Source organism: Oxyura jamaicensis, assembly GCF_011077185.1.
Source record: "Oxyura jamaicensis isolate SHBP4307 breed ruddy duck chromosome 9 unlocalized genomic scaffold, BPBGC_Ojam_1.0 oxy9_random_OJ106484, whole genome shotgun sequence".
In the NCBI taxonomy this organism is placed as follows: domain Eukaryota; kingdom Metazoa; phylum Chordata; class Aves; order Anseriformes; family Anatidae; genus Oxyura; species Oxyura jamaicensis.
The window spans coordinates 41,406-68,953 of NW_023304185.1; the positions used below are offsets into that span (position 1 = coordinate 41,406).

The following is a 27,548-nucleotide window of genomic DNA, read 5'->3' on the forward strand; positions in this document are numbered from 1 at the left end:
CCCCGCTGCATCACTCCCCTCGGACACCGGGAGCCACGGGAGGTGCCAGCGACGCCGGGAGCCTGCCACTGCCACACCATGGGGTGCTGGTGGCCGCTCTGGAGCTGGGGGCTCTGGGTCCTGCTGGGTAAGTGCCGGGGTGGCCGATCCCATCTGGGTTAGGGGTGACGGGCTGTGACCGTGCCGGCCGCTCTGTGTGTCCACAACGGGGGCGCGGGACAGGCTCTGGGGTCAGGTCGCTGGAGCCATGGACGGTGGCACCCAGCAGTCCCAAACCTGACCCCGGTTCCCCGGTGTGCAGTGCTGGTGCTCACGCTCCATCAGCTCGTGGATCAGACGGGGGATTTGTGTAAGGGGAAGGCACGAGCACCGCGTGTCCGCCTCGCTCTTGGTCTTAGTCCTTCTGCGGTGCCGGGGCTGCTCTTGGTGGCACAGGGACACCTTCTTGCAGCAGTGGGGCACGGTGGGGAGGAGGGATGGCAACCACGGTGCAGCAAAGGGCTGGCCTGCCCGTGCTGCCCTCGCTCACCTGCAAACCCTGCCAGGGGCTGCAGGAGCAGAGCCGGGCAGCACCTCCCACGCGGCTGATAGCGCCGAGCTGCCTCCGGACGTGTCACCCACCGTGGCCAGGCTGGGCGTGTGCCAGGTGTCCCCCAGCAGCGCAGCCAGCCCTCCGGAGCAGCCCTCTGTCCCCGGGGACAGTTCAGGTAACGCCACTCGGAGCAGGTCCCCGCCTGCCAGGGAGCTCGTCCCGGCCCTGCCGAGCGCGACGCGCACACCGCCGGGCGCAGGTAGGAGCGCCTTGTCCCTCCTCGCAGGTGACATGGTGGCAGCAGTACGGGTCCCCACGAGCCCCAGCAAGGAGCAGGAGGAGTCCCCCAGCACAGCAGCTCTCCCTGGGGGGTTGTCAGCACGGGATATTCCCCAGGCAGGGGCTGAGTTTTCCTCCCCAAACCCTGGTGGCCATCCACCCAGTGTTCCTCCAGGTCCTGCCACCCCTCAGCTTCTGTCCCCAGTGCCAGCAGGGCACACGGTGGCTCTCACCGGTGCTGGGCCAGCCACAGCCGCGTTGTCCCCAGCTCCGCCTGTCCCCACCGAGAAGGGGACGGGCAAAGCAGTGCCATCAGGCAGCAGCTCTGCTCCCGAGCAGGCTCTGGCGGTGTCCGGGGGCCTGGAGAACATCGCTGGAGAGCCAATACCAGGAACAGCCGTCCCTGTAGAGCAAGGGACCGTGCCCAAAGCACTTAGAGGTGGTGCCAGCACGCTGACAGGTCACGTCCCAGCACCAGGCGGAGGTTTGTCCCCACCAGTGCCACTTGTCCTTGCTGCTCAACCGGTGCTGGGGACAAAAGCATCTTCCTCAGCCCCGAGCAAAGTGACCGATGTCGGTGAGTTGGCGCAGCCCTACAGCGCTGTCACTGCAGAGGGGTCACTGGGGACAGCGAGGAGCACCGTGCCATCTGGTGCTGAACACAGCGCGGGGACATCACCCCCCAGCATCAGCGAGAGCCCCACTGAGCCGCACGCAACCACTGCGCTCCCGTCCCAAAAGGCCACGCCAGAGCTGGGCACGGCCACCTCTCCTCCTGCCACAGCAGCCAGCGTCTCGCCGGCCTCCCCTGGGGACACGAGCCACACCGTGGAGCCACCAGCAGCCTTGGGTGGTCGTGTCACAGATCCCACCATGCCAGCAGCCACCGGGACTCCCCTTCACGCAGCCACAGAAGGATCCAGGACCCCACTGCCTGCAGCCCCCCCAGGAGCACCCTCAGCAGCGCTCACCTTTCCTCCTGCCACTGCTGCTGTCAGCGAGGCTGAGGATCCAGGGACACCAGCCCCCGGCACTGCTGGAGCTGGGCTGCTCGGATCCAACCCTGCCACCCGTCCCCGTGCCACCGCACCAGCCCTGGGACCACCAGCCATGGCACTGGATGTCACCACCACAGAACACATCCCCACCGTGCCGTTTCCAGACCTGGGAAAGGCCGAGCTGGTGGCCACTGCTGCTGGAGCCACCCCGGGCACTGCCGCCCTGCACACCGAGGCCACCCCAATGCAGCTGGACACGGGGCAGGTCCCCAGCACGGCCCCTGCTGTGTCACTGCCGGGTGGTGACCTCTCCCCTGGGACCTCCTCTGCAGGCCCCAGGGCCACCACGGCACAGGCGGACGGGGACAGATCCCCTCCAGCCAGCCCCAGCGTGGGCACGTCCCTGTCCCTCGTGGATGGAGAAAAGCCAACGTCTTCCCTCCAGGAGTATGGCACCGGGACCCAGCCGGCTGCCCTCGTTAGCAAAACTCCAATTAATGAAGGAGAGCTGGGGACAGCACCGCCAGCCAGCAGTGATCCTACCACAATGGCATGGGAGGGCAGCACCAGTGCCACCCCACGTGCTTCGGCGGTGCCCGGGACACTCAGCACCCCTGGGGTACCGTGGGCAGGCATCCCGTGGGACAGCAGTGCCACCGCAGGGATGGCAGAGGGGGTGTCCCCATCCAGCAGCCCCCCGGAGGTGGCATCAGACACGTCCCCGCTGTCCCCAGCCACCCTGCTGCCTGCACTGGGTGTCCCTACTGCCCGCCCCAATGGTAGCACCGCCAGGCGAGCAGTGGGGACAGCGTCCCCGGGTGTGGGCACCGACCCAGCGGGGACAGCTCCCAGCCATGTCATCGTCACCACCGGGCCATCACCAGATCCATCCACCCCGGGAACCAACGTCCCCAAAACCAAGCCACCGACGAGCTCTCCCCTCCTGGCCCCCTGGGGCAGTCGCTCAGCCCTGTCGGCCACAGGTGACCCCAGCCCATCTCCGGACACAGCCGTGCCCCTCGGCACCACCGCGGGCAGCCAGGATCCCCCGCCTGTAACCGCTCAGCCTGCCCAAACCACAGCCACCGAGGGAGCCGGGGACAGGTCCCGGCCGGCAGGAGACGGCAGCACCACGCAGGCAGCGCCAGGCTCGGCCCCGCATGAAAGCCCTGCTGTGGATGCCCCGACAGCTACACCCAGCAGCGGGAGCACCTCCGTGGGGACAGCCCCACCGGTGTCACCCTCCTCCAGAGCCAGCAGCACTGCTCAGCCCGGCACGGCCACGCAGGAGCACAGCTACAGCACTGCTCAGCCGGCAGTGGGCAGGGGTACGGGCACGGACACATCCCTGGGCACCTCGGGGGACGTGGGGCTGCCTCCCACTCTGCCCACCCCTGTGGCTGGGGGTGCTGAGCCAGGCACCGTCAGGAACACCCCGGTGTCACCTTATGCACCGGGCAGCCAAAACCCTGTGGCAGGGACAGGCACGGTGTCACCCGCAGCTCCAGAGCTGGTCACAGCACCGTCCCCTGCCCTCGGTCACAGCACAGCGGAGCCAGACGTGAGTATGTCCCCTCCTGTGCTTGGGGACACCAGTCTGGCGGTGGTGGCATCCTCTGTGACACCCAGCACCAGTGCCACCGGTCCGGCAGCAGGAACAAGCGATGCCAATCCCAGCATGGTCACAGCACCTTCCTTCAGTGCCTCCAGCAGCACCTCTGCCCTGAACGGCCCCCGTGTCACCCCTGGGCCACCCACCGGGGCCACCAGCAGCACCCACAGGCCAGCTGCTGAGGACAAGCCCTCTGTTGGGGTGCCCTCGCTGAGCGCTGCCAGCACACGCACGTGGGAAGCCACAGCCACGTCCCGGACAGTCCCCATCCCCTCCAGCGACACCGAAATGCCAGCTGGCTCCCCCAGCAGAGACACCCCTGTGGTGACCGAGCACACCACATCTGCCATGGCAAAGGCCACCAGCAGCACCCGGTCCCCCTCGGTCACCCACGATGTCCCCGTCACCCCGGGCAGGGTGACGAGCCACGATGCCAGCCCTGCGTTTGCTGCCGTGCCCAGCCTGGCCGCGGGGACCCCGCCAGCAGCCACCAGCCCCGCCGGGACAGCTCCTGCTTTGGGGACACAGAGGGGACCGGCCACCGCAGCGAGGACGCCTGCTCACACCACTTCCAGCCACAGACACCCCGTGACAGAGCCCCAGCCCAGCCACGGGCTCGGTAAGTCGATTTTCTTCCTCCTCAAGGCAATGAAGAGGAGGGGGCTGGGGGCTGGCGCAGCACCATGGGCACAGTAGGAAGAGCCCCAAAGCCCCGGGGGGGCTCAGCCCCGTCTGTGCAGCCCGAGCTCCCCGCTCAGCACTGCAGGGGCCAAACCCTGCACCCCTCCCCCATCCCAGCTCTCCTTTTCATGTTTTTTTGCCTTAACTTTTACAGCTGAAGTGAGCAAAGTCACCAAAGTACCTGCTCACGTTTTGCCCCAGCCCCACCCGGGAGGCAGCGGGGTTTGTAGGGTTAAGCATCCGCAGGCACAGAGCCCCCCCCCCCCCCCCCCCCCCGCTGCCTTAGGACGTGCCGGGCACCGCGTCGGGTTCCTTATTCACGGCATTCCAGCCCAAAATTGGAGGAGTCACCGCAGTGGCTCATTTCCTCCAGATGCGAGCCCTGCTTGAGTCACCCAAGACCAAATTGGGTTAAAAAACCGTGACAGCATCGGGGCGGGCGGGGGCACCCCGGGGGACGGCTCTCTGGAGGGGCTCGCCATTCCTAAAATTGCATCCCACGGCACGAGGGCACGCTTGTCTTGGCTGCGAGGAAGCAGGGGCAGAAGTTAATCGTTTCTAACCTTCTCCATCCATCTCCTGCCCGTCCCAGGCCCCGCGGTGTCCCTGTACCCGTTCGGCGCAGAGGGAGGTGACAGGGAGTGGGTCCGGAGGACGGTGGATTTTAATTCCCCCTTGTTCAAGCCGGAGATCGGGTTCCCCTTCGGGAAGGCGCTGCGTGACTCCCTCTACGTGAGTGTCTGCGAGGGATGTACAGCTCCATAGGAAAATAAAACACACACGCACACACACAAGTGGAACAGAGACCTAATTTAATCTGAATGTTATTTTTTCCCAACTTAAAATAGACATTTTCTGCTTGCACACGTGCAGAGCAGGGATTAAATCCCCCCAGACCAAGGGGAACTGCCCACCAATGGGTGATTTTGGTCAGTTTACAGACAACGGGCAAATCATTTTCCCTCCCACGGACAACGCCGTCCCCTCCAACCCCAACCCGCCTGCCCGGGGCTTCAGCGGCCGCGAGGCGCTGCCGATGGTGGCCGTGTTTTGGGAGGACGCCGACTTCTCGCGCGGCGTCGGCACCACCTGGTACCAGGTCAGGGCCACCAGGGACCCGTACCCGGACATCCCAGTGCCCCCCGCCAGCCCTCACCCACCGCCCCCCCCCCTTGTAAAAATCAGGAGTACCTCACCCTCGGCTCTACCCGAGACCCCCTCGTCCGTGACGTGGAAGAGAAGGTTGAGAAATACCTGAAAACCCCCTACACGGCGAGATGGACCCTGAAGGTGACGTGGGAGAAGGCCCCGGCGTACCCGTCCCAGCAGGACGATGCTCAGGTGACAGAGGGGACAGCCACCAGCGACGGGTGGGGCATGGCAGAGCCCAGCTGGATGGGGTATCTGGGGTCTCGCCTTGGTTTTGCCCAGCCCCACACCAGGCCACGATGTATTTTTACATTTCAATCCTGCTGCACCCTCGGTCTGCGCTTTGGGGAGGGGGGGGGGGGAGGCTCTGGGGTGCTAACGGCGCGCTGCGGTTCCCGCAGACCAGCACGTACCAGGCCGTGCTCTCCACCGACGGGAACCAGTCCTTCGCCCTGCTGCTGTACCAGGACGGCGGCATGCGGTGGGACTACGCCGGGCTGGCAGCCGGGAACGTGCTCATCGGCTTCTCCAGGTGCCGTGCGTCCGCGTCTGCCTGCCTTTTGGGACACCCCCTGTTCCTGCACCGTGCTGGGGCCGTCAAGGCACCTCCTCCCCAGGACAGCCCAGCTCCCACCTCACCTAACCCCATCCCATTTCAACCCTCTCTCTGCAAACTGGCAGGAAAACCCACGGAGCCCCCAAAGCCCCAGCCTGGAACCCCGCCGGGCGCTCCGTGCCACGCCATCGCCCCGCCACAGCCCTTTCCCTTCCTGCTTGGCAGGCAGTGGTGATGGGGGACGTGGGAGGGAGACCCCAGCCCTACCCTAACCCCAGACCCGCTCTCTTTACGCAGCGGCGATGGGTATGCCCAAAACAACGAGCTGACTCAGCAGCCACCGGCTGTTAAATACCGACCCAACCAGCACCGCAGCTCTGGCACCGGTACGGCACCTTTGGTCCGGGGCTGGTGGGGGGGACGGATGGCATCAGGACCCCCCTGTGGGGTTTTGGTGCTCGCTGCAGCTCCGATGTGTTTGTTTTCTCCTGTCGCCCCCCCAGATGTGCGGGGGCTGTGGCTGTACCGGCTGGACAGCCGCGGCCGGGTGAACTACCGCCTGCGCTGCCTGGCGTGGCTGGAGGCACAGCCTGCCCCAACCACCTGGAGCACGGAGCTGCCACCCTGCCCCTGCTCGCGGCCCCAGGCAGAGCTGGACCCCCGCTACCGCCGCAGCAGAGGTGCTGAGCGTGGGGCTGAGCCCCCTCCCGCAGCCGGGGTGGCTGCCACCCTCCGGGATGGCTCAGACCCCGTGAGGGTGCTGCGCACCGCGTCCCCCAGCCGGGCAGGAGCTGGGGTGCGGTGTGTGTACCGAGGCACAAGCTTGCTGGAGGGCTGGCAGGAGAGGGCCTGGAGCCCACCCATCCGCACCACGGCCGGTAAGTGGGCACAGTGCTCCCTACAGCACCTGCAGGGTCCCCCTGTGCACAGGGGGGTCCCTGTGCCCCCAGCACCTGTCCTCCATCCTCCCGCAGACGAGGAGCTGGAGGCGTTTGAGTGGTGCTGCTGGCGCGTGGAGAAGCCCCGGTTCTGCACCAGGTTTGCCGAGAAGAGACCGAGGACCGGCTGCAAGGGATACCTGCCACCCACCCCTGGTGAGTCCCCGGGGTCCCTCCCCTCTGTGCCGGGGCAGGTGGCATGGCCATACGTGGTCCTCGTGCCAGGCAGGGCTGCCAATGCTTCGCAGCATCCTGATGGAGACTGCTGAGCACTGTGATTTGTCCTCCATGCAATGACACCACCATTCGCTTTCCTTCCTCTCCCCCAAAACATCTCCATCCCCTTTGGACCCCAGCCAGTGCCTTCGGGGACCCCCACATCACCACCCTGGATGGCCTCACCTACACATTCAATGGCCTTGGGGACTTTGTCCTGCTGCTGGCCGGCGATGCCCACAGCAGCTTCGTGCTGCAAGGGCGCACGGCCCGGACCGGCACAGCCCAGGCCACCAACTTCGTGGCCTTCGCTGCCCAGTACGTCTCCAACACCACCACCACAGTGAGTAGGAGCGACCCAGGACTTGGTGTGAGCGTCTGATGGGACAGGTCCCTCGGGCGGTTTGGGTTTTGCATCTGCACGTACCTACGAGTGCTCGGGACCAGAGGAGCATCCTGCCACCTCCCGTCGGCCCAGCAAGCTGCTAAGGGCAGTGGGTTGGGCTAAGAATAACGAGGCTCTGACACCTCCTGCAAGCTGTCCAGCGTGGGCCTGGAGCCCTGCAGGGACACGGGCTGCTCCAGCCCTCTTGCTGCACCACAACCACCGCTCTCCTTTGGATGTGGTGGTGCCTGTGCGTGCTCTTCCTTGCTTTGCAGAATTGCTCCCGCACCCGTTTCAGTAAGCAACATCTCCCAGTGTCACCAGAAGGAGCACCCGAGCAGCAGGAGAGAGCCCGGAGCCCACCACCGCAGCTCTCCATGTTGCAAGGGTCAGCCAAGCCGTGGTGGCAGCCTGGATGTGCCCCGGGCTGGTGGCAGCGGGGGCAGCTCTCCGTCTTCACCCACACAACCACCCAAGCTGCAGAATATTGCATTTGCTTGGGGTGACGAGCGTGCCAGCACGGCCCTGGGTTGAACATCTCTGCTGGGGCTGGAGAAGGACAGGGTGTAACGTCACGTCCCCAGCAGGAGGTGGGGAGGGACGATCGGAGGGGCTGACGGGGACATCCATTGCCATTTGCAGGTTGAGTGGACTTTGGGAAGCCAGGGTGACATCCAAGTCCTCCTGAACTACCAAACCATCCAGTTTTCCTACTCCCAAGGTGAGCAGGATGCGGTGTTAAATGTTCAGTGTGTCTGCGGGGGTTGAGGGGTGTCCCCATCCCACGGGTACCTGGCCAGGGGGGATGGGGACAGCTCCTCCCCGAATTCAGAGGCACCATGTCAGACCCAGACTCACGTGGGCTCTCCCCTTGTGTTTGTCTCCCCTCACAGACATGGGTGCCGAGGTGCACTACAGCCCTGGGGTGCTGCTGGTCAACGCCTCCTCCGTCACGGCCACCTTTGACGGCACCGTCTCCATCTCCACCTCAGCCAGCGCCGGGCTCCTCAGCGTGGTGTGCAGCCTGCCGGATCGGTACCGCAACGGCACCAAGGGCCTCCTGGGTGAGGGCACTGCCTCCCAGGCCACAGCAGCCTCATTTCTCCTCCGGCACAGCCGCAGGGCCAGGGTGCAAGGTCCCCTTCCCGCCCCAAAGCGGGTGGAAGAGGCTGTGGGAGCGTGGTTCTGGGTGTCCCCGGGTGGCACCGGAGAGGGGACGGCCCTGGCATGGGGACCCCAATCCTGCGGTGATGTTCCCACAGGTGTGTGGGACGACAACCCTGCAGATGACTTCCAGATGCCAAACGGGAGCAGCATCCCTGTGAACAGCAGCGAGGAGGAGATCTTCAGCTACGGGATGACCTGTAAGGCCAGGCTTGGGATCCACCCTGGCCATCCCTGTGCTCCAGCACCTTCTGGCCACGCTTTTGCTAAGGGGATTTGGACACTTTTCTGGGCACAGCTGGTGCCAGGGAACCCTTTGGTCTCTTGATTGCTCCATGTAAACCATCCCTGAAGAGAACAAAGCTTAAAAACCGAAGGCCCTACCCAGCTGTGCTCCCTTGCAGGGGCTGTTGGAGAGCACAGCCTGTTCGCCCAGCCCCTGGCCGCACCGGAGAAGAACTTCACCCCCACCTTCTTGTCTCGGCTGCGGCAGGAGAATGAAAGCCAGTACCAGCGGGCAGCCTCGCAGTGCCGCGGCAGCAAGGAGTGCGTCTACGACATGCTGAGCACGGGGGACATGACCCTGGGCCTGGCCACCCAGAGCCTCGTGGAGGACTTCCAGGAGAAGAAGACGGCGCTCAGTAAGTGGAGAGGGTCCTCAGCTCCACGAGGGCTCAGGCTTGGATAACGGCTCCTGGGGTCCAAGGTCTTGGATTTTTCTCCATGCCTGGGAGATGCCACCAGCAGGACAGGTGCCACCAAGGCCTTGAGTTGCTTTGCCAGGCTGGCAGCTCTCCATGCCTGGGAGATGCCATCTTGGGGGGATTTTTGGTGGGCGGTCACATCTACACCTGCCTGGGGTCTGTCCCCTCCTGGCCAGGAGGGACGCAGAGCCAAAGGATGCCAAGGCCACACGGCAAGCACACTGGGCTGCTGTTTCCTCAGACACCTTCCCTCCTGTCATCGTTGGGGACCTGTCGCTCACAGCCTTCAGGACGCAGCGGGTGACGAGGCAGTACCGAGCCGAGGGGCCGGGTGCGCTCTTTGTCCCCCACATCTCCCCGGAGCTCAACATTTCGGGTAGGAACGGGGGCAGCGGGCAGCCAGGGCAGGACGGGCACGGCACAGACACCGAGCTCTGGGGGGAACCCCTCTGGGAGGACAGGGACGTGACCCCCACCGCGTGTCCCCCTCCGTCTCCCGCAGAGAACGGCACCCTGACGTGGGAGCCCCGCGGGACGGCCCCGCTCAGCGTCACCCTGCAGGCCGTGGGCCCCCAGCACCTCGCCGCCCTGCTCCAGCTCAGCTTCACCCTCTGCAGCTGCCGCACGAGCCACGAGTGTGACTACAACAACACGGCCACCGTCAGCGGCTCCTCCCTGCAGGTAACACCTCGGGGCAGCGCCGTGTGCCACGACCGTCCTCTCTGCCCATCCGTCCTCGTGTCCCCTAAGCCGGTGTCCCCGTCCCCTTGGCAGCTGGCAGCCTGCAGGTGTGATGACGGCTACTCGGGTCCCTTCTGCCAGCACCCGCCGGACCCCTGCGCCCAGGGGTGCTTCCCCGGGGTGGGCTGCGACCCGCTCGCCGGCTGCGACCCCTGCCCACGTGGCCTGACGGGGGACGGGAGGCACTGCTCGGGTGAGGAGGGCTGGCTGTGGGGAGGAGCGGGGGGCCGAGGGGCTTCGCCCGGTGCCACGCTGCATTGTCCCCGCAGATATCGATGAGTGCGCACAGGGGACGGCGTGTCCGGGGAACGGCACCTGCACCAACACCGTGGGCAGCTACACCTGCTCCTGCCCAGCTGGTGTGGAGGGTGAGTGATGGCAACCTGGGGTGTGCTTTGGGATCGCGGCCCCCAGATCTGCCAGGGTAAGGGGAGCAGCCCAGGGTGCCTGGTGTTGAGGCTTAGCTGAGCAGAGACGTGGTCCTCATCCCTGTCCCCTCCCTGGTCTGAGAACCCAGCCCCTGCCACCCTGCTCTCCTTAGTGTCGGGAGGGATTTGGATGCTTCAGCCCGGGGTCCTGAAGTATCATTAATATGCTAGGGAAATATTTTTTTCAGTGCAATTTTTTTCTTTGAGAAAACTCATCCCATCAAAGCTTGCAGGCACATGTAAGGTTTGTGGGGTGATAATCATGTCCTGTTTCCAGGTGGTGGTGGTTTGGAGGTGTTTATTCCGGGTACAATGTGTCAGGCTGGGATTTCACAAGGGCAAAAGTCTCTGGGAGGGTGCGGGGCTTTTCCTCAAGGGTCTGAATTTATATAGAAGACTTAAGGAAAAAAAAATAATAATAATAGTAATAAGAGGGGAAGAAAATCATTGCAGCGTGGGAGCGGCGAGGATGGAGCAGTGCACTTTGACCAGTGCCTGCCCCCAAGCCGTGTGGGCGCAGACTGGTGTCCCCGTGTCACCCTGCTCTGTCCCGCAGGCGAGGGGCCTGGCTGTGGCACAGCCTGCGGGTCCCAGTCCTGCCCCGAGGGCTTCTGCAGCAACGGGGGGCGCTGCCACCTGCACCCCTCCTCCTGTGCGCCCGCCTGCGTGTGTCCCCCGGCCTTCACCGACCAGCGCTGCCTGGTGGCAGGGGGGGACTTTCGGCCCCCGGCCAGCCCAGGTGGGTGCCTGTGCCCCGTGCCCTGTCCCGGCTCGGCCAGACCCGGGGCACAAAAGGCACGGCTGTGGTTTTGCCCAGCAGATCTGCCCCGGAGGAGCGTGCGGCTGCGGGTCAGGGCGCTGCAAAATGCCACAGCCGGGGAAGTCAACGCCACCGTACGTAGCTGGCAGGGGACGGGGTGTCACTGTGGCTCAGGGATGAGGGGATGCTGCAGCATGGGGTGCCCGTGCCTCCTGCACCCTGTGCATCCCCTCCCGTGGCATCCCAGCAGCTCCTGGGCCACAGCTGCCACCTTCCTGTGTGCTCCCCACTGCCACATGCTGGTCCCCAAGGCAGGAACGAGGCCCGAGCAGCCCTTGGGGCTGGGGCACGGTGCCTGCAGCTCTCCACTAATCCCCCCACACCCCCGGCACAGGTCTCAGCCATCCTGGGCTCCCTGGAGGTGAAGGCTTTCCAGAGTAACACCAACATCTCCCGCATGTGAGTGTCGAGCAGACGAGGCCGGGGTTGCAGTACAAAGGGCATTTCCCCCTGGGCCACCCAGGATTCCATTTTTCCAGCCCCAAACCTGCTAAACCCTTGGAAATACCTGACAGTAATGAGCCCCCTCCCTCCCTTCCTTGCCAACACGTGGGGAAACTGAGGCACGGTGCGGCTCAGCTGCCCTGCTCTGTGCTGGTGGGGATGCCAGCAGCCAGCTCGTCTCTCCGCAGGGCCGCTGCTGGCTTCGCCTTCGCCGTGGTGGCCGAGTTCGCCTACGGCAGCAGCGGCTCCGTGATCCGCTTCCTGAACGAGGAGCTGGTGGGGGCCATCACCAGAGCCTTCAACGAGCGGCGGGGATGGCGGGACGCGGGCACACACCTCCTCTTCGAGCACCTGCACCTGGACAACATCACCGACCTGGTGAAGCGTGAGTGCCCCCGGCACCGTGGTGTCCCCACGGTCCATTCCCTGCCACCCGGTGTGCCCTGGGGCCTTGGGGGGAGGAGGAGGGGGCTCGGTGGGGATTCCCATCCAAGGTGCAGATCTGGCTCTGGAGCATCTGGGGATGCTGCCCCAAAACCCAGGGACACCCCAAATCATGGGCTACACTGCTAATCCTCTGCCATCTCACCAGTGTCGGTGGCGGAGCTGAGGCACTACTTCTCCTGCACTCTGTACGGCTACGAAGGCTACCAGCTGGACTACCTGGGGACCACCGGCTTCCTCTGCATCTCCCCTTGCAAGAAGGGCTACTGCCAGCACGGCGGCCGGTGCCAGCACCTGCCCGAGGGCCCCACGTGCAGGTAGGTAGCAGTGACACCATGGTGGAGGCCACCCCACGCAGCCACCTCGCCCCGCAGCCAAACCTCGGCTCCGTCCCCTCCGCAGCTGCACCCCCTTCTCCATCTTCTCCCCGGCCGGTGCCCGGTGCGAGCAGCTCGCCGTCAGCCTCGCCGCCTTCCTCGGCATCCTGCTGGGGGCCCTGGCTCTGCTCTGCCTCCTGCTCGCCGCCGCCTGCCTCGCCTTGCGCCTCTGCCGCCGGCACCGGGACCCCTGGGGGTGAGTGAGGGGCTTGGGACAGCGGGGGCTGGTCCCACACGGGATGGGTGCTGTGGGGTGTGAGAGCAGCAGGGAACCGAGGCTGGGCCTCTTGAAGAGGTTTGCCAGGAAGAAAACGTGGTGGAAAAGCCATCCCAGGGAAGGGGCAAAGGGTGCTGCTGCCCTGGGGAAGGGGCTGAGCCAGGCCCAGCCCCTGCTGCAGGTACCTGGTGCAATAACGTCAGTGGGGTGACTTCAGCTTCCTTTTCCCCCCTCCATGTCAGAAATTATTTGCATTCCTTCCTCATCCCACCCAGTGCTTGGTTACAGAAGGGCTTTCCATTTGACTCGAATTTGAATGCCATCCAAATGTTCTCTGCTGAAACTCACGCTCCCCTGGAAAGAGCTGGGCAGGGAAGTGTTGGCTGTCACCTATACCTGGGGCAGGGCGAGGAATGATGTGTCTAATAGCGGGACTTTTTTCCCTTAAATCCCTGTCCCGTGGCCCTGTCTACCCCACTCAGTCACTGCTCCCCACGCCGGGGCCTGGGACAAGGCAGGGGCTCTCCCAGCTCCCCTGACCCGTTGTCCCCATTCTGTCCCCTCTCCTAGGACCAAGGACACCTTCTGGAGGCCTCGGCAGTTCTCCTGTGAGCACACCCTGCAGCCCAACCCAGCCTGCCTCTGCTTTGTGAGGCAGCCGTGCCCCAGCTCGGGCACATGCTGGGTCACTGGGGTGGCTCTGTGCCCCCCGGTGTCCCCCAGCTCTGCTCCTCTTCCCCACCCCAGCCCTGATGAAGGCAGCAGAGAGAGCAGTGAACACCCACGGCTCGGGAAGGCACTGGGAGCCGCGGCTCCAGGCCATCGACCCATCCGTCCAGGTCTGCCTGGGGTTATTGTCCCCTGCGTGGGGTGGCGCCGGGCACCGATGTCCTTGTCCTGGGGCTCAAAGTCCATCGGAGCTGCCCTGCGGTGCCCGCTCCTGGGGCATCGGGGACGTCGGGGGCTGCTGCTGGGGCTCGTAGCAAAGCCAGCCCCGCCTGTCCCGGCCCTTCTTTGCAGATAAGGATCAAGAGACCCCAGGTCAGGGCTCCAAGCCAGCCTGCCCTGCAGCCGTAGCCTCCCCGCAGCCTCCCCAGCAGCGAGACGTGGCCGCTCCTGGGGGTCCCGGCATCCGTGCCCACCCGGGGCAGGGTCAGCACCGGATGGGGGCTCCGGGCACGTTCCTGCTGGGCATGGAGCATCACATTTGGGGGCTGTGGGAGCTGCCTGTGCTATGGGGGGGATGCTCAGGTCAGTGAAACAAGGGCCTCGCCTTCTGCTGAGGACCTGCAGAAGCGACTGGGGTCATCCATGGGTGAGTCTGTCTGGTGTGACCCTGCACAGCGCGGCTGGACCCAGGGATCATGACCCACTATGAACAGAATAAATGTGAAATGTCAGCACGCTGCTGCGTAGTGTGTGCAGCCCACCTCACAGCTCCCCCCAGATCACCTCTCAGAGCTCAGATGGCACCGGTCAGGCCCTGGTCCCTGCTCCAAGCCTGCCCCCATCCTCCTCCAGACCCCCCGGCAGACACCACAGTGATGCTGAGACCCTCCAACGCTTTATTAAGAGACTAGATTTGACGAGGACTACTTGTGGTTTCAGAAGTGCAGATGCTCTCTCACACTCACAAAACATTATTTTTCTCCCAACATTTCCGACCGTGGGGGTGGTCCCCATGCAAGGCGACCCAAACCCCGCCACCAGCAGCCCTCGCCCTGCCAGCCCCAGGCAGGGGAGCAGGGACAAGGGACACGGTGGCACTGCCTGTCCCCCTGCCACCAGCGAGGAGGTGGCAGCCTGGGGGGAAACGAGAACTGCTACGGTGAAGGGAACCACCGGCACGGGGTGACCATCACTGGGGGGAGCGGGGACACGCAGGGGGACACGCAGGTTGGCTGGGTGTGATCAGGAGGGAAGGACTCGGAGGATCAGCCGTGGTCCAGACCGTGCTGTGGATGTGCATCCCCCATTACTCGTCCTCCTCATCTGCAAAGAAGTGGTGAGAGCTCGGCCATCTCCTCCCTGAGGGTCTGGGGTGAGCAGCAACCCCCCCAGGGGGATTTCTGCTTCCTGGGGAGGGGGCAGCAGGACTGAGGAGTGGAGGCTGGTGGAGAGGAGCCCCCTGAGCCCGCTCACCTCTCTGCTCCTCTGAGTCGCTGTCTTCCGAGGAATCTGCTGAGGGTTGCAAGAAAGACCACGGGTCAGCTCGCACCCACAGCCGCTGTCACTGTGGGGCTGCCACCCCCAGGTGCGTGCCCAGGAGAGGGACTGGGTGGGTGCTGCACGGAGCCGCTGGGTGCCGCACAGAGCAGCAGGACCCAACCTGCTGACCCTCCCCATCTGACCTGCCCAGGGCTCTTGTTGCATTAACTTGGGGTGGCAGGGATGTCCCCCCCCTTTGGCCCAGAGGTGGCATCGGCCCAGCACACAGGGGCTGGGAACCCACCCGTGCCAAGTGCCTGGTATCCGTCACAGCCGATCCTCGGCCTCTTCTCGCTGTAGCGGGCGCAGAGGCGGGCGCTTGCCGCCTGGTTGCAGCACCAGTCGTACAGCTTCAGCTCCTGGTCTGGGGGCAAGGATTAAAGAAATCAGACACACAGCCCCGTGGATCCCCAAAATGCCCAAGACAGCCTGGCACGGGGATTAAAGCGATTTACAGGCTCCAGCTGGTGCCATGCAGCTTGGCATGGGGATGTTTCCAGCCCACCCATGCCTTGGATGGCAGCTCGGGGATGCCCGAGGCTGGCTGTGCTTACCACGGTATGGGGACACCTGTCTGGAGGACCTCCAGTACCTCTCCTGCCGCCCCTCGACGAGCTGCCCCCGGCTGTCGTACAGGCAGCGCACGCCGGCGCCGTGCCGGTTGGGAGAGGCGGAGTGCAGCATGGACACGCGGGCAGACCACCAGCCTGAAACAGGGCTGCCGTCAGCTTTTGGGCACTGCAGGGGTCTGAAAGGGGATGGCAGGGTCCCCCCCCAGGAGGGGACACCCAGGAGGGGACACCCAGCCACCCCACGGGGGACACGCTGGGCATGGCGGTGCCACTTGCCTCCCCGGCTGCTCTTGAAGCGCGGGTCCTGCTGCCCTTGCTGCAGGGAGCAGGGGCAGGCGGGCAGGTCCTGGCTCCACATCCGCGGCTCCTGCTGCCGCCCCGTCCACGCCAGGCACTTCAGGCGGTAGTTGATGCCCACGTGGCTCTCCAGCTTGTACAGCCACAGCCCACGGAGGTCTGTGCGGGAGGGGAGGCACGAGATGTGACCGGGATGCCCCCAGTCCTGGGACCCCGTGCACAACAGTCCCCCAATGCCAGGGAAATGGGGGGAGCAACACTTGCCAAAGAAGAAATCCCCAGGCCACAGCCATGGCACCAAAAATTGATGCGCCAAGGGTGTTTCAGGCTCAGCCTCAGGGCACAGCTGGTGCCCAGGGGTGGCATTTTGTGTGCTCGGGGTGAAATCCCACTGACAATGACCTCTCTGAGAGCCTTGCTGCACCATCTGGATTCCACCCCCTCCCTGGGGATGTCCCCATCCCCGCGCAGAGCTTCCCCGGGCCGTGCCCCTAACCTGTGTTGTATCCCCTGAACTGGTCAGGGCGATATTTGGCAGCCGGGGGTCCTTGAGTCAGGTCATCGTTGTGGTAGGAGCCATCCCCGCTGCGCAGAGGGAAGGGGGAGAGTCAGGCATCGCCCTTCCCGGCTGGGATCACCCCATCCCCTCGCGCCCTGGTGCAGCCCTGTGCCGTAACACCGCACGCAGCACCTGGTGTAGCCGATGAGCACGTTCGCGGCCGGCAGCTGGCTGTAATCCCACCGCATGCCCCCGTCCTGGTACAGGAGCAGCACGTAGGACCTGAAGCCGTCGGTGGTGAGGACCGCCTGGAACGTGTTCGTCTGGGGAGAAGCACGGCAGGCGGGTAAGGAACCGAGCAAAGCTGCTGGGTTTTAAATTAAATTTAAAATGGGGCGTGGGTTGCTGCAGGTGGTGGCAGAGAGAGGGGCTGGCTTCCTGACATGCCAAACGGAGGCTGGGTGGCCTCAGGACTGATGTTTTTGGCAGAACCAGCTCCCTCTGTCCAGGCACCCACGGGTGCGGCTCTCGCCTTTTGGCACCCGGCCACCTCCGAGCCCCGGCAGCCCCTTACCCTCCGGCTGTCTCTCCGTGCTCCGTAGGCGGGTGCCTTGTCCCAGGTGATCCTCAGGGTCCAGGCTGCGGAGTAGGAGGACCTCAGGTACCGCCGGACCTTCGCCTCCACGTCGCGGATGAAGGGCGGCTTCTCCGAATTCAGGGTGAGGAACTCCTGCGGGTTTGGGGTGCCCACACATGCTTTGTCTCCCAGCAAAGTGCAGACAGCGCTGAATTTGGGTCTCAAAGGGAGATCTGTTCGTGATGCTCTGCACTGAGACTCGGATATGGCTGGCAGAGGCTTTTTGCTCGCCCTCTCTGCAGGTGATAGACTCACACAGGACTAAAACCTCTTAGATCTGGCCCAGAAAACTGAAACACCACCCGCCAACCCCACCGATCGCACATCCCAAGGGGCATCCTCGAACACGGATCATCTCGCGGTGCTTAACGCGGTCACGCACGAGGACGGCTTCACCCACCTGATAAAAGGTGGTGCCGGTGCCCCTGGAGAAGTCGGCGTTGTCCCAAAACACGGCGATCATGGGCACCTCCTCGTGGCCGTTGAACCCCCCGGGAGGCGGGTTGGGGTGTGTGGGGATGCTGCTGTCGGAGGCTGGGAAGATGATCTGGCCGTTGTCTGTAAACTGAGCACAGGGGAGGAGGTGAAGTGGCCACGAAGTCACCTCCTGCCGCAAACGGACCCTGCAAGCACCCCAACCAACCCGTGCCTGCGTGAATCCCAAGCCGGGCCCCAGCTCCTGGTGCCTGCCCCAGGTTTTTGGGGGGCGGCCACCCACCCCACAGCAAGTGGGGGCAGTGCAGACTCACGTAGAGAGAGTCACGGAGGGTTTTGCCGAATGGGAACCCAGTCTCAGGCTTGAAAAGCGGAGAGTTGAAGTCCACTCTCCTTTCCACGTACTCGCGGTCGTTTTCCTTTGGTCCGTACCCATAGAGGGACGTGGCTGCGACTAAAACAAACAAAAAATATAAAAAACTTGGTTATAGCAAAGCCTTGGGTCTGTGCCAACACAAATGGCTGAAAGAATTTTACCTTCAGAGACACAAGCTGGGCAGCAGGAGGAGGGGGGACACCGGGACACCCTGCCTGCCACCTTCCCTCGCAGGGTCCCTCTCCCACCCCTCTCCCTGCCCTACCCGGTGCGTCACCTACCTGTGGGGCCGGGCGGAGGGACCGGGGCAGCCGCTGCTGGTCGTGGTGGAGCTGGAAGCATGGAGGATGATGCACGGGCGGCGAGAGAGGCTGGAGCGTTTGTCCCCGGCCGCCCCTTCTTGCCCCCAGGGCTGGGAGCTGGTGGGGTTGGGCTGCAGGACACGGCTGGATGCAGGGTGGTGGGGGGAGACCCCCTCTGGGCTCCCCCCTGGCCTGGGATGGGTGCGGGGGCACTCGCCCCACTGGCAGCAGGGACCCCATTTGCAGGGGTGGCGCTGCCCAAGGAGGGGCGCAGGGCTGGGGGCGATGAACCCCCGGCAGGTCCCGGCCCCGGAATGTTGGGCAGGGGGCTGCCAGCAGCGGGACCAGCGGGAGGATGGACAGAGAGAGACCCTGGGCTGCTCCCCACCAGGGGCTTTGTGGGGGTCTCCACAGCTGTCCCAGACCCTGGTCCCACAGCCTCTCCAGGATGTGGTTCCCCCAGCACAGGGCCATCACTGTCCCCTCTGCCTTCAGCCACCACGGGTCTGGGGAGGACCCCGGGGGCCCCAGGCTGGAGAGGAGGCAGGAAGGGGGCAGCCCCCCCAGCAGCAGCCCCCAGCTCTCCCTGTGTCCCCGCGCCCCACTCACTTCCAGAAACTGCAGAGGAAACTGGTGGGGGGCGAGCGGCCGCCCCCGCTGCTGCATCCTCTCTGTCTGAGGCTGGAGGCAGAGCAGGGGCAGCATTGGGGGGCGTGGGGACACGTGGGGACTCTTCTCCCAAAGGTGCCGGCATCCCTGAGGCCACCTCATCTTCAGGGGACCCCAGCAGAGCGCTCCCAGCACCTGACACCACCACGGGCAGTGGGGGGCCCGGTGCCAAGGGGCTGCTCCCACTTGGGGTGCTGGAGGCAGAGGGGGGGGGCCCGTTGGGTGCTGGTGCTGAGCTCCCCCCCAAGCCCCCAGCAGAGGCAGCTGGCAAAAGGCTGGAGGCATCCGGGGCCACCGGGACCAGGGGCTGCACTTCCTGGGGAGAGGACAGGACGGAGGGGGCCAGCACCCCTGATGTGATCTGGATGATGGCTCCTGCCCCGTCTGCCCCACCGGCACCGGGGGAAGGTGCCCCAGGGGCCAAGGCTCCCGTTTCTCCTCCAGCCAGCTCCACCACGTTGGTTTGGCTCAGGTTTGCATCCGAGAGCCCGAGGTCGGCACCGCTCTGGATGCCGGGGGCAGGCACGGGGGTCTCCTCATTGCCTTGGGGGGCAGCAGCCTCCGGGCCTGGGCTCAGTCCTCCACCAGCTCCACCAGCTCCAGGACCTCCTGCTCCCTCGGCAGCTCCACCACTCAACCCAGCTGAAGATCCCTTGGGAGATGTGGAGGGAGATGCAGAGTGCAGCACGGCTCCCGTTCCTCCACCAGAGGCTCCAGCTGCTCCAGCCGGGTCCTGGGACACCCCCAGGGACTCCCCATCGCCAGGGCCAGCCCCAGCCCCTTCGCCCCCACCTCCTCCTGCAGCAGGATGGGTGCCAGGGCCAGCACCCAGGGCAGGCTGCACAGCACCGGGGGCAGCGCCTGCTCCTCCCAGGGCACCTGGGCTGGATGTATCCGAAACAGAGTGTGCTGTGAGCATGTCACCGAGAGAGGCAGGACCGGGCAGGGACACGGCACCAGGCAGCAGATCTGTCCCAGCCTCCATCCCAGCACCAGGAGAGGAGCTCAGGGATGGCTCCAAACCGGTCCCTCCCAGCGCCTGCCCCTCTGCTCCTGGCACCCCCAGGTCTACACCAGGCTGGACCCCAAGGGTGGGTGATGGGGGTCCCACGGGTCCATGTGATGCTGAGCCGGGAGCATCCAGTGTCGAACTGAAGCCAGTGCCTGGTCCTTCGGCCCCAGGGAGAGCTGCTCCCGTGGGAGCTCCAGCTGCCATCCCCCACGGCTGCGACCCCACAAGGAATGGGGACACGGGGGCTCCCTGGGCAGCACCAAGGTCGGGGTTTGCTGCCGTCTCTGCCCCATCGCTGGTCCCAAACACAGCTCCAGATGCAGCAGCTGGAGGTGGGAAAGCAGCACTGGGAGCACCGGGGGCTTGACTGGGCAGGGGTCCTGGTCCTTCAGCCCCCAAGAAGCTGGGCTCCAGCCCCCCATAGCCAGGAGCCACGGGACCAGGCGGGGACACTTCTGGTGCCGGGGCTGCTCCTGCTCTGTCCCCAGGAGCTGCAGCAGGGGACAGCTTGGTGCTGGGCACGGCTCCTGCTGGGGCTGCCGGCAGCTCTGCAATGTCAGCGGGGCCCTGCTGAGTGCTGCTGGATGAAGAGCTGGTGTCCGTGGAGGGATTTCTGCTCTCGGGGTTTGCTGCCTCTGCCGTATACCCTGCGCTCTCGGTCCCCTGTGCTGCGGTGAGCTCTGGGCCAGTTTCGCTGTACAGAGAGCCCTGAGAGTAGTCAGGGCCAGGGGCTGCTGCTGGCATGGGGGCTGCTGCTCCACCGTTCTCCAAAGTGGAAGATACTGGAGGTGTGTCACCGGGAGAGGCAGGACCGGGCAGGGACACAGCACCAGGCAGCAGATCTGTCCCAGCCTCCATGCCAGCACCAGGAGAGGAGCTCAGGGATGGCTCCAACCCGGTCCCTCCCAGCGCCTGCCCCTCTGCTCCTGGCACCCCCAGGTCTGCACCAGGCTGGACCCCAAGGGTGGGTGATGGGGGTCCCACGGGTCCATGTGATGCTGAGCCGGGAGCATCCAGTGTCGAACTGAAGCCAGTGCCTGGTCCTTCGGCCCCAGGGAGAGCTGCTCCCGTGGGAGCTCCAGCTGCCATCCCCCACGGCTGCGACCCCACAAGGAATGGGGACACGGGGGCTCCCTGGGCAGCACCAAGGTCGGGGTTTGCTGCCGTCTCTGCCCCATCGCTGGTCCCAAACACAGCTCCAGATGCAGCAGCCGGAGGTGGGAAAGCAGCACTGGGAGCACCGGGGGCTTGACTGGGCAGGGGTCCTGGTCCTTCAGCCCCCAAGAAGCTGGGCTCCAGCCCCCCATAGCCAGGAGCCACGGGACCAGGTGGGGACACTTCTGGTGCCGGGGCTGCTCCTGCTTCGTCCCCAGGAGCTGCAGCAGGGGACAGCTCGGTGCTGGGCACGGCTCCTGCTGGGGCTGCCGGCAGCTCTGCGATGTCAGCGGGGCCCTGCTGAGTGCTGCTGGATGAAAAGCTGGTGTCACCCTGGGTGTCTGCGTAAGGACTTGCGTCCCCTGCCCATGCCGCGTCTGCTGTGTCCTCCTGAGCGGGCCCTGCCAGGCCATTGGGTCCAGAAGAAGCCGGGCTTGCAGCATCCAGAGCTGAATTCAGGCCAGTGCCAGGTCCATCAGCTCCCTCGGGAGCACCGGCTGCCATCCCCCATGGCTGTGACCCCCCAGGGGACGGCGAGGCCGGCGCTTCTGGGGCAGCGCCGAGGTCAGGGTTTGCTGTTGTCTCTGCCCCATCACCAGCTGCAGCCCCTGGGGGTGGGAAAGCAGCCCCAGGAGCACTGGGGGTGTCCGTGGGGGACGGCAGAGCGGCACCAAGCAGTGGTTTTTGTTCTCCGGTGGGGCTCTGCCATGGGGCAGGCTGCAGGGAAGGCTCGGCCGGACCCACAGCCCCTGTGGGCAGGGGCAGGGCGATGGATGGGGCTGGGGCATCCGTGTCGCTCTGCGCATCCGTGGGGGCCCTGGAGGCCAGCAGCGAGGTGGCCGTGTCCCCTCGCTCCCCAGGTGCCTCGGGGGCTGCAGGAGCTGGGGCTGAGCCGGGGCTGGCCGGTGACACCGCTGGGGCTCCCTGCACATCTCCATCCCCACCACCGGCTGGTCCTGGTGAGGTGGCTGGGCTCAGCCCTGCCTGTCCCGCGAGGAGAGAGCTCTGCCCTGGGTTTTCTGCTGCGCCCAACACTGTCGCGTTCTCTGGAGCCAGATGGGATGAATCAGTTGTGCCAACAGCAGCATTTCCTGCATCTGCTGCATTGCCAGACCCCAGAGCTGACGGCCCAAGGGTGACACCCATGGTCCCACTCAGCACCTTGTCCCACTGTGTTGTGAGCAGCCCCCCGGCCCCAGGGCTGGGGATCGAGGAGGGGGCTCTGCCTTCACCTTGGCTGTCCCCAGGCAGGGTGACACCTTCCTCCGCAGCTCCCGTGTCCGTGGCCAGCCCTTGGCTCAGCAGTGCGGTGACATGGGGACCCAGGGGGCTGCCAGTTGTTGGCTGTGCCCCCGCAGCTGCTGGTGGCAGGGTGGCGGGGAGGGATGTGGCATCAGCCGTGGGCTCCAAGTCTGCTCCTTCCCTTGTCACCGACGGCAGGATGTCCTTGCTCATGTCTGCAAACAGAGGGGTGCCCCCGGGGGGTGCAGCAGGAGCGGCCCCCGTTACATCAAGCTCCGCGCTGGGGGTGAAAGCAGGCTGGGGGGTGAAAACCAAGGCGGCACCCGAAACCGTCTGGTTTCCTTGGGACGCATTAAGGGACGTGGCCAAGTCCGTCACCGCCTGGGGCTCTCCGCTGGCAGCCTGTGTTGCTGCGCTGGGGCTCAGCCCAGCCTCAGCATCGCTCCCCGCAGCCGGAGAGCTGGTCGGAGGAGCGCTGGTCGTGGCCACCAAATCTGCCTCAGCCCCGGAGGGGAAGGACGGGCTGGCCGGGCGTCCCACGAGGATGCTCTCGGTTGTCTCAGTATCAGCCACGGCGGTGCTCGTGCCCAGCGGCAGGGCGCCCCGTGCCTCGCTCTGCGCCGTGATGGGAGAAATCGTGTCGGCACCAAACGGCCCCTCCGTGGTCACAGGGACGGCGACGGCGGCCCCGAGCCCTGCAGGGAGCAGGGTATTAATGGGGGGGATGGGGCCAGCAGCCCCCTGCTCCTGGGGTGGGAGCACAGGGGACGGTGGGACCACAGGGTAGGGGTGACACAAAGCAGGCAGGGGCTGCAGGCGTCCCTGTTCCTGCACAAAGGGGATTTTTCCTCCTTTGTTTTGCTCCTTCGTGACGAGGGACCGAGCTCTGCAGTCTTAGGGCAGCCCTTGGTGCTCTCTGCCTCGCTGCACAGACACCCCTGGGCGCAGCTTTGGGTTTTTTAATCTTTTGGGGTGTCTGAGAGACATTTAAATACGTTTCACCCAAAGCTCTTTGGCAGAAAGGGCATCCACGGTTTGGTGAAACGTCTGCTGGCTGCAGACGGCTCCTGGCCCACCGCAGCCCCCTTTCCACTGCCAAAACCCTGCCCCGCTCCCAGGCCCTTATCTGCAGGGGGTGGATGGAGACCCCCCAACCCCAGGAGCCTCTCCCCAGCCCCAAAGCTGCCGGAGGGGCCGAGCAGCCGCCCATCGGGGCAGACGCCAGCCCCGTGAGGTCCCACCCAGCCCTATTTTTAGGACAGGGGTGCAACCGCTGGAGGGATGGGGCTGCAGGAGGAGCCTGGAGGATCTGCTGACACTTGGCTCTGAGCGGCTGCAATTAGGGGACATCTAATCAGCACCCTGCGGGTGAGACTGGGCGTTCAGCCCGCTGCCGGCCCTGGTGCTCCTGTTCGGCAGGTTCCCCCCGCGAGGCCGCCAGCCCCCCAACAGCAGAGGTGCCTCCCAGGCTCGGTGGCGTGCCGAGAGCTGCGTGCCACAGCAATGACCGCTGCCTCCTGCCGCAGTCCTGGGGTCCCCCCCGCCTCTCCTTCCTCCGGGCTGCTTCCTCCCCTTCCCCTTCCTGCCCCGCTCCTGTCTTTGCCTGATGAATTCAGGGGTTTGCAGCAACCCCCCCCCCTTCCCTATGGGCCGGAGGAGATGAGCCGCTTCCCTTCTCAGCTCGGGGAAAACAGTGAGTCACCCGAGTCCCCGAGTCAGGTTATTTTGGCACTCTGCACCCTAACAAATCCACGTTTTATCTTAATTCTTGCACGGAGAGCAGGAAATGCCATGCACCCTGCAGCGGCCGAGCGGGGATGCTCGTGCAAGAGGAGCCTTAGCATGGAGCCGGGCTGTGGGCGAGGTGGAGCAGCCCTGGTGCACCCCTGTGCCTGCCTTTGGTGTCCTTGCTGCAGGGGGACCTGGCTGCAACCAGCCTTGTGGGGCCACGCCTGCCCCCTAAAACACTTTCCCAGCTTTTGGGTTGCAAAGGACTGCAAGGGTTGTCCATGAAGAATTTCTAATGAAGCCAGGAGGAAAAAAACATCTCAGCCATCCTCCCTGGGGCAGACTGAGCCGGGGATTTGCAAGGACTGGGGTAGCAGGAGGATATGGGACATACCATGCAGAACCCATAGGCAGCATCCCACGAAGGCTGGAAGCGTCCATCCCCTGGTCCCCATGCTGGAGGAGCACCGGGAAGCTGGAAGGGAGGCGAGAGCAGCGAGGTGCAGCCCCGGCCCTGCTCTCCCGCTGGAGCTGGAGTCCCACAGGTGCAATCCCGCTCCTGGTCCCTCCTATTTATAGGGATGGCAAAGGAGGCAGGTCCCCTCCCGCCCCCGGTGCTCTCCCTCCACGTCCCTGTCCCCAGCCCCTTCCCTCCCCGCCCTCCCCTCCACCTCCCCGGGAGGCTCTGGGGGCCCCCACCAGCCCCTTACAGCTGGGTGTGGGCTGGGGGCCACCCAAAGGCCACCCCTCAGGGACCCGATCCAGGCAGGGCACAGCCTGGAGCAGCTTTGCAGCACCAAAGTGAGCTGTGGAGGTGTGCCTCTGCCTGGGGGGGTTGGGATGCAAAGCACCCCCTTGGCTCAGGGTTTCCATCCAAAAGCCGGGGGACACACATCTGGGGCAGGCCCTGGGGCATCAGCCAGCCCCCCCAGTGCTCCTCCATGACTGGGAGCACTGGGGAGCCCCGTCCAACCCCCAGCATCACCACCCTGTGTGCGGGCGCAGCAGCGCCAGGGCAGGTGCTGGGCCGCTGCCCCCCATATCCCACCCCCAGCCCTCTCTCCTAGAGCAGCAGTCCCTGCTCCCCACTCGGGGCTCCCCGGCGGTGGCAGGCGTTGCACAACAACGGTGGGTGTTTGGTAAAGCAATTAAACGCTCCTTAACCAGCGGTGCCCGCGGGTGGCTCCTGCCCGCTGCCATTAGCAGCAGCACGGCGCGCAGGGTGCCGGCCGGCCTCCGTGGAGCAGGCGGCGCTGGCAGTGGCAGCGTGGGCGATGCCACGGGAGGCCAAGTCCCGGCGAACGCCCGTCACACCAACCCACCCACGCCTTACCCCCTGCACCGGGAGCTGGCCATAAATCACCGCTCACCTGGAACGAATTGGGAGAGCGGTGGCGATGCGGGGGGGACGGGGCCCAAAAGCTCCCTCTCCCCTGTGCTCCCCAAAGCCCCCTCTCCCCTGTTTTGGGACAGCAGGGCTGAGGCATTGGGGTGAGGATCCAAGCACATCCCTGCACCCTGGTACCCGCAGCCCTCCCTGGATCAGCACTGCGGGTATCGTCCTCGCCACGAGCACGGCATCCCGCTCCCACCCTGGGAAGGGGCTGTGCTTTAATATTCTATGATTCTATGAGCAATCCTTTTCTGTACCCAAAACCCGTCGATCCTTCTGCTGTGCCCAAACCAGGATCCCAGCGAGGCGCCGGATCCCGCGGGGCTATCTCTCATCCGCAGTTACCGAGGCAGCGCAGCACAGGATGGACACCAGAGCCAAGAAATGGGACAGAGAGCACAGAACGCAGAACTGTGCAGAAAGAGCCAGGATTTGGGGGTTAGCACGGTCCCACCAAGCCCACGGCGGGGAGGTGCTGGATCTGAGGACGGGACCCCCTCGGGATTCTGAGCCTTGGGGGGCAGTGCCGGGAAGCCCAGCGCCGGGGGGCTCAGCACCACGCAGCGCAGCGTGGCATGGCAGCGCCTTATCGGCCTTCCTGGAATTAATGGGCTGCTTGTTCCAGCCCCGCGGAGATTACGGCATCTCCTGCCGGCAAGGGCATGTGGGGAGGGCTCGGGGGGGGACAGGTTATCCATCAACCCCGCGGGTTCTGGATCACTTGGTGCGCCGGGCACAGCGCAGGGAAGGGGTGAAGGGGAGGGGGACGCTGGAGGGGACACCTCGGTCACCAGGGGCTGGTGACCGCAGCCACGCACCCCGTGATGCCACCCTCCGGAGGTGAGGGTCCCCCGGGGTGCCGGGGAACGGGGTCTGCTCCCAGGGACAATGATGATGGAGGGGAGTGGGTTACAGCAAGGAGGGTGAGAGATGGTTTGAGGGCTGGAAGAGCCCCTCAGTGCAAGCAACATCCCTGTCTCAGTCACCAGCTCATCACAGCAAGCTGATGGTGGCAAAACCCCGTCCTCGTGGGGAGGGCTCCACACCACAGAGGAGGAAACCCCCAAAGATGTCCACGCTGGGAAGTGGAGGGTGGGAAATATTCAAACTGGGAACCACAGGACTGGTGCTACGGGCACAGCTGGCTCCCATCACCTTCCCCCAGCTGCGAGCGGGGGCTCTGGGGGGGAGGGGGGGTGCAGCTTCCCAGGGCAATTTCTGCGCTCAGGACCCAGAGGCACCCAGACCCCACCAAGCAGCTGTGGGGGAAAGGCACCGGCCAGCACCACCAGGGATGTCAGGCACACAGAGCACGGGCATTTGACTGTGCTGGGCAGGGCTGGGAGCCTGTCACAGCTCAGTGTCCCCAGTTCTGGATCGGTCCCCAGCACCCCCATCACAGCCATGTCCCCTCCTCTCCATCCCAGGACGTGGGCAGGGGGGCTTGGCCAGACCGGAGCATCTCCTCCCCCTGCCACGACAGCGGTGGAAGGCAGCTGTGCCGGACGGGGATGGTAAGTGCCCCGGTCACCTTTTCATCCCAGCACTTGGGGACCTTTTCCTCCCTTTGTGACGCACTTTGGCTTCAGCCTCCCGGCCTTGGCCCCGCGCCACATCCCGGGGTCTGAAGTTATGGATTCAACAGCCGGCAGGATCAGCCCGGTGGGACTCAGCGTGGGAGGGCTCCTGGCCCGGCGCCACGGCGTGGGCAGAGCACGAGGATGATTTCCCCAGTGCCCCACAAGGCGTGGGGAGCGGGGACCCCATCCAGCAGGCTCTGCCCTGGTTCCCCCCCGCTCTGCACCCCACTGTGCTAATGGCTCAAAAAAGCCCCAAAAACCAGGCGACATCCTGGCTGGGAAACGGCTCCCTGGGGAATTTGGGTGTGCTCCTGCACGCTGCCTTTCCCCACGGGGAAACGGGTGCAGGCCCTGGAGGCGGATAGCCCCGTCCAGCTGGGGCTGGTGGCCGGCAGCAGGTGACACGTCTGCGGGTGACACAGCCCAGAGCCCTCAGGGCCAGGCAGTTCCCGTCCTCTCTCTCCCAGAACTGGGGTCACCACCGGCAGGGACACTATGTGACCGCAGGGGGACGTGTTTTTATGTCCCCGTTCGTGCACCCTCCGTGTCCCAGCCCGGCTGTCACTCACCGAGACCATAACGAGAGGAGCCAGCAGTGGGTTGGGGACAGATCCTGCACAGCTCAGGTGCCTGGGACCAGTCCCCAGGTTTGGTGCCTGCAGCCCCAAACGCCCCTTCCCTCGGTGGGACGCGGGCTACAGGAAGGGATCAGCCAAAAATACCCCCCCTTCCTTCCCCCCCCAGTAACAACACGGCCA

General features: G+C 65.3%; 4 protein-coding genes across 6 annotated transcripts; 2 read left to right on the plus strand and 2 right to left on the minus strand.

The window, feature by feature from the left end:
- Positions 1-1,075: 1,075 nt before the first annotated feature.
- Positions 1,076-4,867, plus strand: LOC118157691 (nascent polypeptide-associated complex subunit alpha, muscle-specific form-like; the record flags this gene model as incomplete). The annotated part of the gene is made up of 2 exons (XM_035312130.1): positions 1,076-4,040; positions 4,695-4,867. Coding segments are annotated over 2 exons (3,138 nt in total), but the record flags the coding sequence as incomplete, so codon positions are not given.
- Positions 4,652-14,187, plus strand: LOC118157689 (mucin-4-like). 3 transcript variants are annotated; one of them, XM_035312127.1, is made up of 25 exons: positions 4,652-4,834; positions 5,037-5,201; positions 5,288-5,443; positions 5,653-5,783; positions 6,105-6,193; positions 6,311-6,685; positions 6,782-6,901; positions 7,102-7,304; positions 7,989-8,067; positions 8,240-8,410; positions 8,609-8,710; positions 8,915-9,151; positions 9,456-9,590; positions 9,717-9,895; positions 9,965-10,148; positions 10,225-10,314; positions 10,940-11,122; positions 11,204-11,277; positions 11,538-11,602; positions 11,836-12,032; positions 12,240-12,408; positions 12,494-12,664; positions 13,256-13,293; positions 13,433-13,524; positions 13,706-14,187. In XM_035312127.1, the coding sequence occupies exons 2-25, from the start codon at positions 5,139-5,141 to the stop codon at positions 13,760-13,762; spliced, it is 3,360 nt and encodes a 1,119-aa protein (XP_035168018.1). In that variant the 5' UTR covers positions 4,652-4,834; positions 5,037-5,138; the 3' UTR covers positions 13,763-14,187. The 3 variants fall into 3 exon arrangements, with proteins under 3 accessions (XP_035168018.1, XP_035168017.1, XP_035168019.1); XM_035312126.1 differs by having other exon boundaries at positions 10,225-10,323; positions 13,706-14,186; XM_035312128.1 differs by having other exon boundaries at positions 4,654-4,834; positions 9,989-10,148; positions 10,225-10,323; positions 13,706-14,185.
- A 46-nt stretch (positions 14,188-14,233) lies between these two features.
- LOC118157690 (mucin-4-like) lies at positions 14,234-18,378 on the minus strand. The gene is made up of 11 exons (XM_035312129.1): positions 17,991-18,378; positions 17,648-17,787; positions 17,299-17,463; positions 16,836-16,991; positions 16,454-16,584; positions 16,259-16,347; positions 15,742-15,921; positions 15,448-15,600; positions 15,138-15,257; positions 14,828-14,866; positions 14,234-14,677 (listed from the first exon to the last, which is right to left on the minus strand). The coding sequence occupies exons 1-11, from the start codon at positions 18,049-18,051 to the stop codon at positions 14,661-14,663; spliced, it is 1,251 nt and encodes a 416-aa protein (XP_035168020.1). The 5' UTR covers positions 18,052-18,378; the 3' UTR covers positions 14,234-14,660.
- A 2,924-nt stretch (positions 18,379-21,302) lies between these two features.
- Positions 21,303-24,354, minus strand: LOC118157686 (mucin-19-like). Its single transcript, XM_035312114.1, has 3 exons — positions 24,212-24,354; positions 21,592-22,784; positions 21,303-21,455 (listed from the first exon to the last, which is right to left on the minus strand). The coding sequence occupies exons 1-3, from the start codon at positions 24,270-24,272 to the stop codon at positions 21,303-21,305; spliced, it is 1,407 nt and encodes a 468-aa protein (XP_035168005.1). The 5' UTR covers positions 24,273-24,354.
- Between the last annotated feature and the right edge of the window lie 3,194 nt (positions 24,355-27,548).

Coding starts and splice junctions, on each gene's coding strand:
- LOC118157689 (XM_035312126.1), top strand. CDS start 5,139: ATGGTGGCCGTGTTTTGGGAGGACGCCGACTTCTCGCGCGGCGTCGGC. Junction 13,294..13,432: donor GAGGCCTCGGCAGTTCTCCT/GTGAGCACACCC, acceptor TCCCCACCCCAG/CCCTGATGAAGGCAGCAGAG. Junction 13,525..13,705: donor CCATCGACCCATCCGTCCAG/GTCTGCCTGGGG, acceptor CCTTCTTTGCAG/ATAAGGATCAAGAGACCCCA.
- LOC118157690 (XM_035312129.1), bottom strand. CDS start 18,051: ATGCTTCCAGCTCCACCACGACCAGCAGCGGCTGCCCCGGTCCCTCCG. Junction 16,585..16,835: donor CACGGAGAGACAGCCGGAGG/GTAAGGGGCTGC, acceptor GCTTCTCCCCAG/ACGAACACGTTCCAGGCGGT. Junction 15,258..15,447: donor ACAGGTGTCCCCATACCGTG/GTAAGCACAGCC, acceptor CCTTGCCCCCAG/ACCAGGAGCTGAAGCTGTAC.
- LOC118157686 (XM_035312114.1), bottom strand. CDS start 24,272: ATGGGGACCAGGGGATGGACGCTTCCAGCCTTCGTGGGATGCTGCCTA. Junction 22,785..24,211: donor CTGCCTATGGGTTCTGCATG/GTATGTCCCATA, acceptor TGCTCCCTGCAG/GGCTCGGGGCCGCCGTCGCC. Junction 21,456..21,591: donor TGCCCCTGCCCACAGGGGCT/GTGGGTCCGGCC, acceptor TCCCACCCCCAG/GGGCTGCAGCTGGTGATGGG.